This window comes from Camellia sinensis, chromosome 1 (assembly GCF_055761805.1).
Source record: "Camellia sinensis isolate YWXY chromosome 1, ASM5576180v1, whole genome shotgun sequence".
Classification (NCBI taxonomy): domain Eukaryota; kingdom Viridiplantae; phylum Streptophyta; class Magnoliopsida; order Ericales; family Theaceae; genus Camellia; species Camellia sinensis.
Window position 1 is genome coordinate 98,978,927 of NC_138961.1, and position 12,528 is coordinate 98,991,454.

At 34.9% G+C, this 12,528-nt stretch overlaps 2 protein-coding genes across 2 annotated transcripts; both read right to left on the reverse strand.

Annotated features, from left to right (window-relative positions):
• Window positions 1-3,516: 3,516 nt before the first annotated feature.
• Window positions 3,517-4,793, reverse strand: LOC145807953 (uncharacterized). Its single transcript, XM_082907066.1, has 2 exons — window positions 4,509-4,793; window positions 3,517-3,978 (listed from the first exon to the last, which is right to left on the reverse strand). The coding sequence occupies exons 1-2, from the start codon at window positions 4,791-4,793 to the stop codon at window positions 3,517-3,519; spliced, it is 747 nt and encodes a 248-aa protein (XP_082763192.1).
• Window positions 4,794-5,067: 274 nt separating this feature from the next.
• Window positions 5,068-6,621, reverse strand: LOC145807971 (uncharacterized). The gene is made up of 4 exons (XM_082907137.1): window positions 6,293-6,621; window positions 6,109-6,170; window positions 5,781-5,925; window positions 5,068-5,548 (listed from the first exon to the last, which is right to left on the reverse strand). Exons 1-4 carry the CDS (start codon window positions 6,619-6,621, stop codon window positions 5,068-5,070), a joined length of 1,017 nt encoding a protein of 338 aa, XP_082763263.1.
• Between the last annotated feature and the right edge of the window lie 5,907 nt (window positions 6,622-12,528).

Here is a 12,528-nt window from a genome sequence, read left to right on the forward strand (position 1 = left end):
CTCTAAAAAATAGCTCCAAGATGATTGAATGGATGGTGGAGGTGGTAGGCTATGAGGTGTGGTGTAATGGCCAAGAACAATGGGGCATTTGAGCTTGGATGAGAGAGATATGGAGGGTGGAGTGTATATGCCTTAGCTGGTTTTTCTAACCCTTGCAAATGGAGGGGGAGTGATGGTTTTATAGAGGAGAAGAGCCAAGACTTCTTGGAGAAGCCTTAAGAGAGGGTCAAAGCTTCTCAAAGAAGCTTAACCAAAAGGGTCAAGCTTCTCTAAAAAGCTAAGCAAAAGGGTCAAACCCAACTTAAAAAGACCAATAAAAGGCTCAAAATCTTGGACAGTGGGTCAAATGCTACACAGCTGGCACAGTTGTATGCAACTCAGGAAGGCCAAAAAGTAAAAGGTAGGCCGACCAGTCTAAGTGGTCGGCCGACCACTTTCCCTGGCCGGCCGACCAGGGTTCAAAAAGGTCAAGAAGGAATGTTGGTCGGCCATACCAGAAAGGTGGCCTCCCAGATGAGTAGAATACAGCCGTATGGTGGAAGACCAGAAAATGTGACCCAGGAGAGAGAAAAACCAATTTTCTAGCAAGGTTCAAAAGGGTCAGGAAGAAAAGCTGGTCGGCCTACCCATATTGGTGGTCTTCCAGATGAGTACAACACAATGGTGGTATGGGAGACCAGAAATTATGGCCCAAAAGTGAGGAAAACCAGCTTTCTGTCAAGAAAATCGGCTGGAGGAGAGAGAAAATGATTTCCAAAAGAATTCCTGGTCTCCCATTATAGTACTACCTCCCAAACAATGAAAATAGGGTCCATACCAAAAATGAACCCTAACCGATGCAAAACGAGGGTTCGGGGGCCAAAACACGCGGCCCGGTGCCCCGAAAACAGGCTGTTAGGTACTGGAAGTGGCTTGCGACCACGAAGGTGGTCTCTCGGGCCACAGTGTCCCTCAAAAGAGAGGAAATAAGGTGTGTGCCAAAAACCGGAGCAAACGGAGGTAGTTAAGCGATCCCGAACCGAGGCACACGGCCGACGGCTCCGAAAACCAAAAACTGGTCTCTAAACGGCAAAAATGGCCTACGACCACGAAACGTAGCCTACGGCCACTGAGAGATGGTCTACGAGACCTCTCCCTCCCTTCAGGAAGAGAAAACAGAAAAAACAGAACCTGGTTCGCAAACCAAGGCAAAGCACAAAAGAGCCCTGAAGTCCGAAGGCAAGGCTCACAGCCGAGACTCTGAAACCTCAAAACGAGCACAATATGCACCATTACCGAGTGCTCAATTGGTGACGTCTGAGTCTTAAGGTCGGTCAAAAATGGGGTGTCTATAACGCTCGAGCCATCTTTTGGTTGCTCGAGTGGTTTGACGAATTTCTAGAATTTCCAGAATTCTGTTTGAGCTTCAAACATATATCCAAGCCTTCAAATTCGTGCCTGCGTCACTCAAATATGCAAGAACACACTCAAATACATATATTTGAAGCTAACTTCGACCCATAGTTCAATACTCCATGAATTCAACAAGATTCAAACCTTAATTTTATGTTTGTAAAATCCATGTTTTATATCTTGCATTCACAAGCTTTAAGACTTAAAATTGGACCTCAAAACATAACAATTCATGCATGCATGTGTCAAACAATTATCAATTCCACATGGATTATATGATTCATGCTCTACAATGAGATTTCATAACAAATTCATGCATGCATGTGCAAATTGATATCAAATTCATCAAACTTAGCTTGATTCATGTGCTTAACTTCATAATCTTCTTGATCTCATATAGCTATGGACTAAAACTCATGAATTGAGGTTCAATCTCTTACCTTTGAACTTCAATGAGCTTAGGTGTAGCAAATTCTTGTGCCTAGCCTCACTATCCTTCAATTTCTTGAGCAATTCTCCAAGTTCTCCTCATTTCTCCTTTGAACTCTCTCTCTCTCTCTCTCTCTCTCTCTCTCTCTCTCTATAGTGTATATTTTTAGCCAAATATTGAAGATGAGCTCAAGTTATGAGCCTAGGCACTAAGTTAACACACATATATAGCGAGTGATTAGCTTAAGCTAATTAACCTAGGGTTTTCCTAATTAATTAAGGCTCATTATTTAATTCAATCTAATTAATTTGATCCAAATTAGTTTTTAATTAAATTTCACCGTAGGCTCTAAAAATTATACTAATCCCAATGGTACAGTTAATTTTGGTTTATGTCGCCTCTGTGGCCCTCAATTTTAGTTTATTATAGAATACAAAACAAATTTTCCTACGATGAACAACTATGAATTCAAATACATAGAAAATCACATGATTAGCATCCAAGATCACATAAAGCATATAATCACTAGTATAATTACGACTTAATAGTATAACACAGAACGGGGTTGTCACATGATCCTCCCTTCCTTAGGAAGTTTGATCCTCCAAACTTATGTTACCTTCCATTGGAAACAGATGTGGGTATCGTTGATGCATCTCATCTTGTTTTTCCCACGTAGCTTCCCTTCCATGATTCTCTTTACATTCCACTTTCACCATTGGAATAGATTTGATTCTTAGTCGTTTCACTTGTCGGTCCATGATCAATTCTGGCTATTCTTCATATTCCATATTTTCATCAAGTGCTAATCGGTGATAATCTATAACATGAAACGGATCTCGGAGGTAGCCCCTCAACATTGATATGTGGAACACATTGTGCATTTGTTCCATACCCGATGGTAAAGCAACTCTGTAAGCAGCTGGACCAAGTCTCTCTAAAATTTGAAATGACCCAATATAACAGGGTGACAACTTACCCTTCTTACCAAATCTTGATTGGCCTTTCATTGGAATTACAAGAATAAACACATGATCACCAACCTCATATTCAAGAGGCCTCCTTCTAACATCCGTATAACTCTTTTGTTGGCTCTGAGCCTTTCATTGAATAACTTTGATCTTTTCGATGGTGGTTTGCACAATTTCAGGCCCAAGAAAGACTCTTTTCTCGACTTTTGTCCAATAGACCGATGATCTACATTTTCTGCCATATAAGGCTTCATACGGTGCTATGCCAATGCTGGAGAGGAAGTTGTTATTACATGCAAACTCTGCCAATGGTAAGTAATCTTTCCAACTTCCCTAAAAATCTAAGGCACACATTCGGATCATATCTTCCAAAATCTGTATATTCCGTTCCGATTGCCTATTAGTTTGTGGATGGAACGCGGTGCTAAGTCTTAATTTCGTTCCCGTTGATCTCTGTAGGCTTCTCTAGAATCTAGGCACAAAATTCTGATATCTATCCGACACAATAGACACCTGTACTCCATGTCAATAAACAATTTCATCAATATAAATTGTAGCCAATTTATATGCATCATAAGTGGTTTGAACAGGAAGAAAATGTGCAGATTTAGTTAGTCTATCAACTATAACCCAGATAAAATTCATACCTCTTGGGGTCTGAGGTAGTCCGACAATAAAGTTCATGATTATGTGTTCCCATTTCCATTTCAGAATAAGGAGAGGTTAAAGTAGGCCTGCCGGTTTCTGGTGTTTAACTTTAACTTGTTGACACTTGGACACATATGCTGCAATTTCTCGCTTCATATTTGGCCATCGGTTGTTTTGTTTCAAGTCCCAATACATTTTATTGTTACCCGGGTGCATAGCAAATTTTGACTTGTGGGATTCATCCAGAATTGTCTTCTTCAAATCAGAAACATTCGGAACACACAATCTGTTTTGGAATTTCAACACTTTAGTTTCAACACTATACCCCAGTTTGGAATTCACTTCGAATTCATCAATTAACTTCTTGAGAAACTCATCCTCTCTTTGTTTCTGTTTAATCTTGCCAATGATCACTGGCTTAACTGCAACGCCGGCTATCAATCCACTTTGTTCAGTAAGCAGACAAGCCAAATTCCCTTTTGATTTTCTACTCGAAGTGTCAGCAACTGTATTGGCTTTCCCCAGGTGGTACCAAATCTAAAGATCATAGTCTTTGATCAATTTTAGACACCTTCGCTGTCGCATATTCAGTTCTTTTTTAGTAAAGAAGTACTTTAAACCTTTGTGATCCATGTAAACTTCACATTTTTCCCCATACAAGTATTGGAGCCAGATTTTTAGAGCAAACACAACTGCGACCAATTCCGGGTCATCGTTGGATAGTTCTTTCCATGTGATCTCAACTGTTTGGAGGTGTAGGCAATTACTTTCCCATTCTGCATTAACATACAACCCAGACCCTTGTAAGAAACATCACTAAATATCACAAAAGTTTTTGTACTTGAAGGCAATGTCAACACTGCTGCGGTAGTCAATCCTGTTTTTAGTTCTTAGAAGGTAGATTCCCTCTCATCATTCCATTCAAATGATTGCCCCTTTCGAGTTAGTTAGGAAAATGATACAGCTATTTTTGAAAAGTCCTTCACAAACCGTTTGTAGTACCTAGCTAAGCCCATGAAATTGCGGACTTTTGTTACATTGGTCGATGTAGGCTAGTTCACAATTGCCTCTATCTTCTGTAGGTCTATAGAAATCACATCTCTGTTGATGACATGCCCTAAGAAGACAACCTCATCCAACGAAAATTCACATTTCTTTAGTTTAGTAAATAATTTCTTTTCTTTAAGTGTTTGCAAGACAGTTCTCAGGTGTTGTTCATGTTCAGTTCTACTCTTTGAATATATCAGAATATCATCAATAAAAACCATATCAAACTCATCGAGGTAGGATTTAAAAATTTGGTTCATATGATCTATAAATGCTGTAGGTGCATTAGCCACTCCAAATGGCATTACAAGAAATTCGTAATGACCTTACCTTCTTCGAAATACAATATTTTCAACATCCTTTGTTGTTACCTTTAACTGGTGGTATCCAGATCTCAAATTGATCTTTGAAAACACTTGTGAACCCTGCAATTGGTCAAATAAATCATCAATTTGGGGCAATGGATATTTGTTTTTGATTGTTACCTTGTTCAATTCTCAGTAGTTAATGCACAAACGTAAAAGTCCTGTCTTTCATCTTTACAAATAAAACTGGTGCACCCTATGGAGAAGTGCTTGGTCAGATAAACCCTTTCTCAAGCAAGCCTTGCAACTTTTCTTTCAATTCTTTCATTTCAACAGTAGACATTCTGTAAGGAGTTTTTGAGATAGGCTGGGTGCCTAGAGCAACACCAATAGTAAACACTATTTCTCTATCAACCAATTCTCCTGGCAATTCATTTGGGAATACATCCAAAAATTCTCTAATAACAGGAATACTGTCTATTTCAATATTCATAGATTGCTCAGTCAATACGCTACACAAGGAACCTTGACACCCTTTCCTAAGCAGTTTACACGCTTTCATTGCCAGAATTAGATAAGGTGGGGGTATTGCACCATTTCCAATAAACTCAAATTCATCATGTCTTGGTGGTCTAAACATAACTAGTTTTGTTACACAATCGATGGTGGCACAGTATTTAGACAACCAATCCATACCCATAATCACATCAAAATGTCTAATGTTCAAGGGTAACAAATCCACATATAAAGTAGCACTGCCAATACGCATATCACAAATATGAGACACCAATGTACATAACACAGATTCCCCAGATGGGACAGATACACACAATAGACATGGTAATGATTCTGGGGGTTTATTCAATCTAGATGTAAATGTAGTAGATACAAAGGAATGTGTTGATCCGGAATCAATTAACACAAAAGCATCTTGATTACATATAAAAATAGTACTTGAGACAACGGCCTCCGTGTTCCGTGTGTCACCTGGGATGAGTGCAAAGACTATTCCTTGTCTCATTGTGTCTCTGGTAGTAGCAGGCCTCGTAGTTCCTCGGTATTGGGATTGATCCAGTCAAGCTAGCAGCCGGTTTTCCACTTCTTTGTTGCTCAAGTTGGGTACAAACCCTTGCTATATGTCCCATTTTACCACATTTAAAACAAGCCCCAGAAATACGGTAACAAACCGCACAATGTTTCTTACCACACTAAATACATGTTGGTGTCGTATCTTTGGTGGAGCCCGAAGTGCTTGAGGATCCCATATTCTACTTTTTTGATGATCCATTATTTGAGAAAAGGCCCTATCTCTTACTTTTCCAGCCAGTTGATGGTTTACTCTGATTGGCCATATTAGTTTCTGACATTAAAGCCGGTCTAACACATCAACGTAAGTAAGCAGTTTTAATACATTCACTCTTTTTTGAATATCATTGCAGAGACCACCCTCAAATTTTCTTACCTTCTTATAGTCGGTGTTGACTATGTACGGTGCGAACCTGGCCAATTCCATAAACTTTGCCTCGTAGTCTGCCACAGTCATATTGCTTTGTTTAAGCCCCTTAAATTTAGACACTTTTTTATCATGGGCGCATTGCAGAAAGTATTTATCATAAAAGGGCTCAAGAAACTGTGTCCAATCTATGCCCTTGTTGTTATCATGAATCAACATCCACCACCTTTTTACTTCATCTTCCAGTGTAAATGTGGCCAATTGTACCTTCTGTGCTTCAAGGCATGGAAAAACTTCAAACAGTTTCTCAATACCGAGGACCCAAGCCTCGGCCTTCAATAGATCTACTCTCCCGTGGAATAGTGGTTGTTTCATTTTCTTAAACTCTTTGGTGAGAGCTATTGTTCGGTCATCGCTTTGCAAGTCTCGTACAGGTTGTACCGGAGATGGGGGTGGCAGTTGCTGCTACTGTTGTTGCCATTGTTGTTGTTACCTCAATGTTTCTACCATGTCCTATATCAGTCTTTCTATTTAGTCTAGCCTGGCAGTAGAAGATTCTTCTATTTCGTCGGATCTTGTTCTCACCATTATCTGATGAGACTTGCATTATATTTCATACAAAAACAATGTACACAATATACATAGATAGAAGAGCACACATATAGACAACAATTCATATATCACGTAGTCACATATTTCAAAACAATTTAGCATATTCTTAATGCATTCAAGCAAATATTTGTCACATGAATGTAGCTTAAGTCTTTTCTAGACACCTTATGGCTCATTTGGACAAGTGTGTGAGTTATTGACTCGTGCTTTAAACTCTTTAGTGAGAGTTATTGTTTGGTCATCACTTTGCAAGTCTTGTACAGGTTGTACTGGAGATGGGGGTGGCGGTGGTTGCCACTGTTGTTTTCATTGTTGTTGTTGCCTCAATGTTTTTGCCATATCCTGTATCAGTCTTTCCATTCGGTCTAGCCTGGCAGTAGAAGATTCTTCTATTTCGTCAAATTTTTTTCTCACCATTATCTGATGAGACTTGCATTATATTTCATACAAAAACAATGTACACAATATACATAGACAGAAGAGCACACAGATAGGCAACAATTCATATATCATGTAGTCATATATTTCAAAACACTTTAGAATATTCTTAATGCATTCAAGCAAATATTTATCACATGAATGCAGCTTAAGTCTTTTCTAGACACCTTATGGCTCATTTGGACAAGTGTGTGAGGTATTAACTTGTGCTTTGATACCGCTCTGTCATAACCCAAACCCGCCCCTATAGATTAGGATCATAACCGGCCAGTAATCATGAGATTACCTACGGCCTCAGATAGAAATTAAATCATGATTAATAATAGAGGCCAAAAGTAGAAGCAAAATGTAAAGATTGTCCAATGAGCTTGTGCATAAATAGCACGGAACAAAAACTTTTCTACTCATTTTAATAACAACTCACATCATTCATACAAAAAAACATCTTACATGTCCAGGAACATTCATTTAACATACTCCTCCAAGCCAAAACTTTATATAGATAAGCGGTCATACGTGACTAGCAAAAGTAATCCAACGACAAAACAAAAGACTAAAAACAAAGCCTCTTGCATGAGGCATCCCTGGTTGACTTCATAAAACTTGGTTCTTTCACAAGACCATTAGGGCTGGGGTGGGACATCCCGTTGCTCACCTACATACATATAAATAAGGAGTGAGCTAATGCCTAGTGAATAATACCAGAGTAAAGAGGTTATATGAATGAGACTCTTAAATAGGTAAATCATACACATGAGCAGCATATGTCAATCATTATCAAAACAAAACGACCTCAAGTGCATTCCATTATGCTCAAGGAATATCAAAGGGGCAAAACGACCTTGGGTCCAAACATTTAATCATAAACTGACCTCAGGTCTAATGGATCCATACATAAATGACCATCCGGTCCTTCAAAATACATGTACAAAATGACCTTGGGTCCATCATTTCCCAATTCTTACTCGTGCATACGTTTGTAGTCATGATCGTATTCATATTCGTATTCATACTCAAAATGACCTTTGGTCCAATCAATTTTGTGGTCATTTTGATAGTCATGATCATGTTCACATTGGTATTCATATTCTATATGACCTTTGGTCCAATTAATTCCGTATTCAAAATGACCTCTGGACCATTTAATAAACATACAAAACGACTTTCAGTCCAATTCATATAGAAGATGACCTTAGGTCTATCTTTTCAAACATTCTAAACGGCCTTAGGTCCATTCCATGTCCTTGTCAAATATACCAGACGATCTTGGGCCCAATATTCTCATCAAACATACTGAACGACCTTGGGCCCAATATCTACTACTATTATAAAAGTGTGAAGAGCCTACCATGTTTTTTACTTTTTCTAAATTTCAATTTTACCCTCTCAAATCTATTATATTTTCTAAAAGTCATGAAAAGTCCTATATAAACCAACCGTTCCTTTCTTATTTTCTCTCAAATCTACTATATTTTCTAAAAGTCATGAAGAGTCATATATAAACCAACTGCTCCCTTCTTATTTTCTGTGTTTGCTTCTATATTGATATACATAATATTTACAATACAAATCACTGTGAATAATTTTGTTTGAATTTTAAAATTGTATGCATTCGTTCGAATCTAGACAGAGGAAAGCACATACGTTTTCAAAATATAGATTTGTGTTGTATCTTAAAAATTCGCAGGTTATTTTTATATACTTTCTTTTTGTTTAAATTATATTTTTTGAACTATAATATTTTATATGGTACTTTAATAACCATGTATGACGTCAAAATTTTAAATAATAACTACTTTCGTTGGTTTTATTTTTTAAATCTATTTTTCACTTTTTGATTCTAAATAATAATCACTTTTGTTGGTTTTGTTTTAAATTTGTTTTTCAATTTTCAATTTTTCATATTTTCTCAGTTTTGGTGACTAAAGATATTGGAATTTCTTCATATTTTATATTTAAATTATACTTTTACATGAAAATATAATATTTAATAACCTAAATAGAATTAAAAAGTAAAATATTGATAAAATTTTTATAAATTCAAACATGTACTGATTTATTATTATTATTATTATTATTATTATTATTATTATTATTATTATTATTATTATTTACTATTAATAATTTTTTTCCTAAAAAGAATGCACAACAAATTATTTTCTAAGTGTTTTTAGATTAATTGAACCTAAATCTCAAAGTAAAATAAAAAGATAAAATAGTAATAAATTAAGCGAATCTAAAAAGATAATAAACTGGTTATTTTAGAAAAAATGTCAAAGATAAAAAAATATGAAAATCAAAAAATTCAAAACAAAAGTTTGAAAAAACAAATCAAACCAAACACTATAAACTTCTCTTTTTTAAAATATTTCTTCACTAATCTCTAATTTTACACAAATTATTCACAAATTCCTTTCAAAGTTTATGTGAATTTAATAATCTAATTAAAAAATGATGCATACACACAAAAATGTAACACTAAATATCTACATTATGATCAACTATTTAATTATGAATAATTAAATTCTCATTGTTACCTATATTATATTGTTGTGAAAATTACACATATTGCTTTTGTAATATCTTTTATATATATATATATATATATATATCAATGTCTACATATATAAATATAAAAAAAAATATAAATGTAAATTTATATATGTTACTGTATTCATACATTATCAATCTGTAATACTATATTACTATCAGATACTTTAATTTTATAACATATATCGCTTTAGTAATATAGGTATATTTGCTAGGAAAAAAATTGCGAAATTGTATATTGTTTTCCTATCAACTTATGTTCAATACATATATACATACATGTCATACAAATAAGTGTCCACAACAACCATTTTCAATAACAAACTAAAACTTTGCAAGGCACCTCTATCACCATAATAATTATACTTTTTCCCCACATAGAAAAAATTACATTATTGAAGGAAAATGGAGATTTTGAAATTCATAACAATATGATATCGTTTCAAACTCTTACTCATCAAAATATTTTATTATAATTAGTTATAATGGCAAGCAAGAAGAAAAATAAGAAGATGATGAAATAAAAACTACAGAAGATCTATTGCAACATACTCTCCAAGCAAAGTTAGACGACTTAAAGCAGGAATTATCTTATCTATTGTGAAATTCAAGAAAAAAAAATATCTCATGCACATATTTCAGTCAAATTGTAAGGGAAAAAAAAATCAAATGATATCCACACAATATCGCAACAACCAATTGATTAGAAAACAAGTACATCAAATGAAAAATTTGATCAATTTTTGTCATATGCTGATCACTTACAGATGACATAATAAATTATGTAATTCCGCAGTTTCATGAAAGTGATCCTACAAACACTTATAATTATGGATCTATAAATATCATGAAAACAATTATGAAATTCATATAACGATCGAAATATTAAGCTACAATATCATTCCATTTTCTTAAAAAAAATTATTCCACATTTTCTACATAAATGAAAATATACTAATGTTTGATGTTATATTTTTCATCATGTAAGATATTTGCGGCACAGTAAACGAGACTTAACAACTCTTAATGTATAAAAATATATTATATATTGATATTAATGTTACACGAATAGTATGCAAATAATATGCAATAGTGGGTTCAATAAATTGGTATTATGAGATGAACTATTAAACAAAATTGTGTAATTGTGCCATTAATTTCATACATTCAATTGTACTACAGGTACGGATTATGAAAAATTGAAGTGAAAGTTGATAGAAAAATATTTGTGTAATACTATATATTTAAAGGACATGTTTATTGTTTATTATTTAAGATAAGATTGTAATCACAGCAATCTAGCTATAAAATTTATTATTTAAATTCTTTAGCCAAGTATGTATTCACTTCTTACTTAGTTGTATTTTGGATATAGATCAATTTATCCATACAAGTCTCCAAACTTTATATACATATTACATGCCAATTTAAGAGACACATATAATTACAGTACTAACAGTTGATGAAAAATCATGTGTCATGTGCAACGCACGTGCCCAACCACTAGTTCTCATCAAACATACCAAACAACCTTAAGCCCATTTTGTATCAGTATTTATCAATCACTTTACAGATTCCTCTACGGATCAGACAGATAGAATACTCATTCATAATATAAATTCACAAGTCCAGACAACTTACACGTAGGTAGCATTCAGAAAGTAATATACTTGAAAATATCTTTACTAAGATATTACTCACAGTGTTCAGTTGACTTATTCGTCCTCAGACTTGACCCTAAAGAATTCCGTAACATATACCGAAATTGGGTCACAATACAATTCAATCCATTCTTTAATTCATTTATCTTTCTTAGGCTTCTTTCTAACTCTTTAGTTCATTTAGGATGCTTAATGTATGCCAAAGAATGTTCAGAAATGAAAAAGAACGAAAATCGGAATATAATATAACTTTTCAAAGTTTTCGGAAATAGGATACTTCGCTCGAGTGAACCCCTCAGTCTACAAAAGTTTTGGATACTGTCATTTTACGCTCGATCCAACTTCTTGGTCGCTTGAGCCAAGATTGAAAATAAAGGGTGGTCACTCGAGCGGTATTTTGATCGCTCGAGCCAACCTCCAATGTCTGCAAAAGTACTGGATGCTTGAATTGTGCACTCGAGCCACCTTTTGGTCGCTCGAGCAGTCTGTCGAATTTTTAGAATTTCCATAATTCTATTTGAGCTTCAAACATATATCCAAGGCTTCAAATTCATGCATGACTCACTTAAACATGTAAGAACACACTCAAATCATATATTGAAGCTAACTACAACCCATAGTTCAAAACTCCATGAATTCAACAAGATTCAAACCTTAAACTTTATGTTTGTAAAATCCATGTTTTATATCTTGCATTCAAAACCTTCAAGACTTAAAATTGGACCTCAAAACATAACAATTCATGCAAGCAAGAATTTGTAAAGGCTCATGCTTTTTGTGACAACCCTCACCACTAATTAGTGCTAATCCATGATTAAGCATGTTAATTGACTGACTGACTGAATTACTAAATTAATTGATTGTGCTGGTTTAAATGCAATTCTATTTGTTGACTGTTAAATTATCTGTTCATGTTTTATGCTTTAAACTGCAAATTGAAGGCCTTATTGGCGGGCGAATCTGAAATTGATTGATGTTTTGTGCTAATTAAGATTTATATGATTTTATGGTATATTTAATT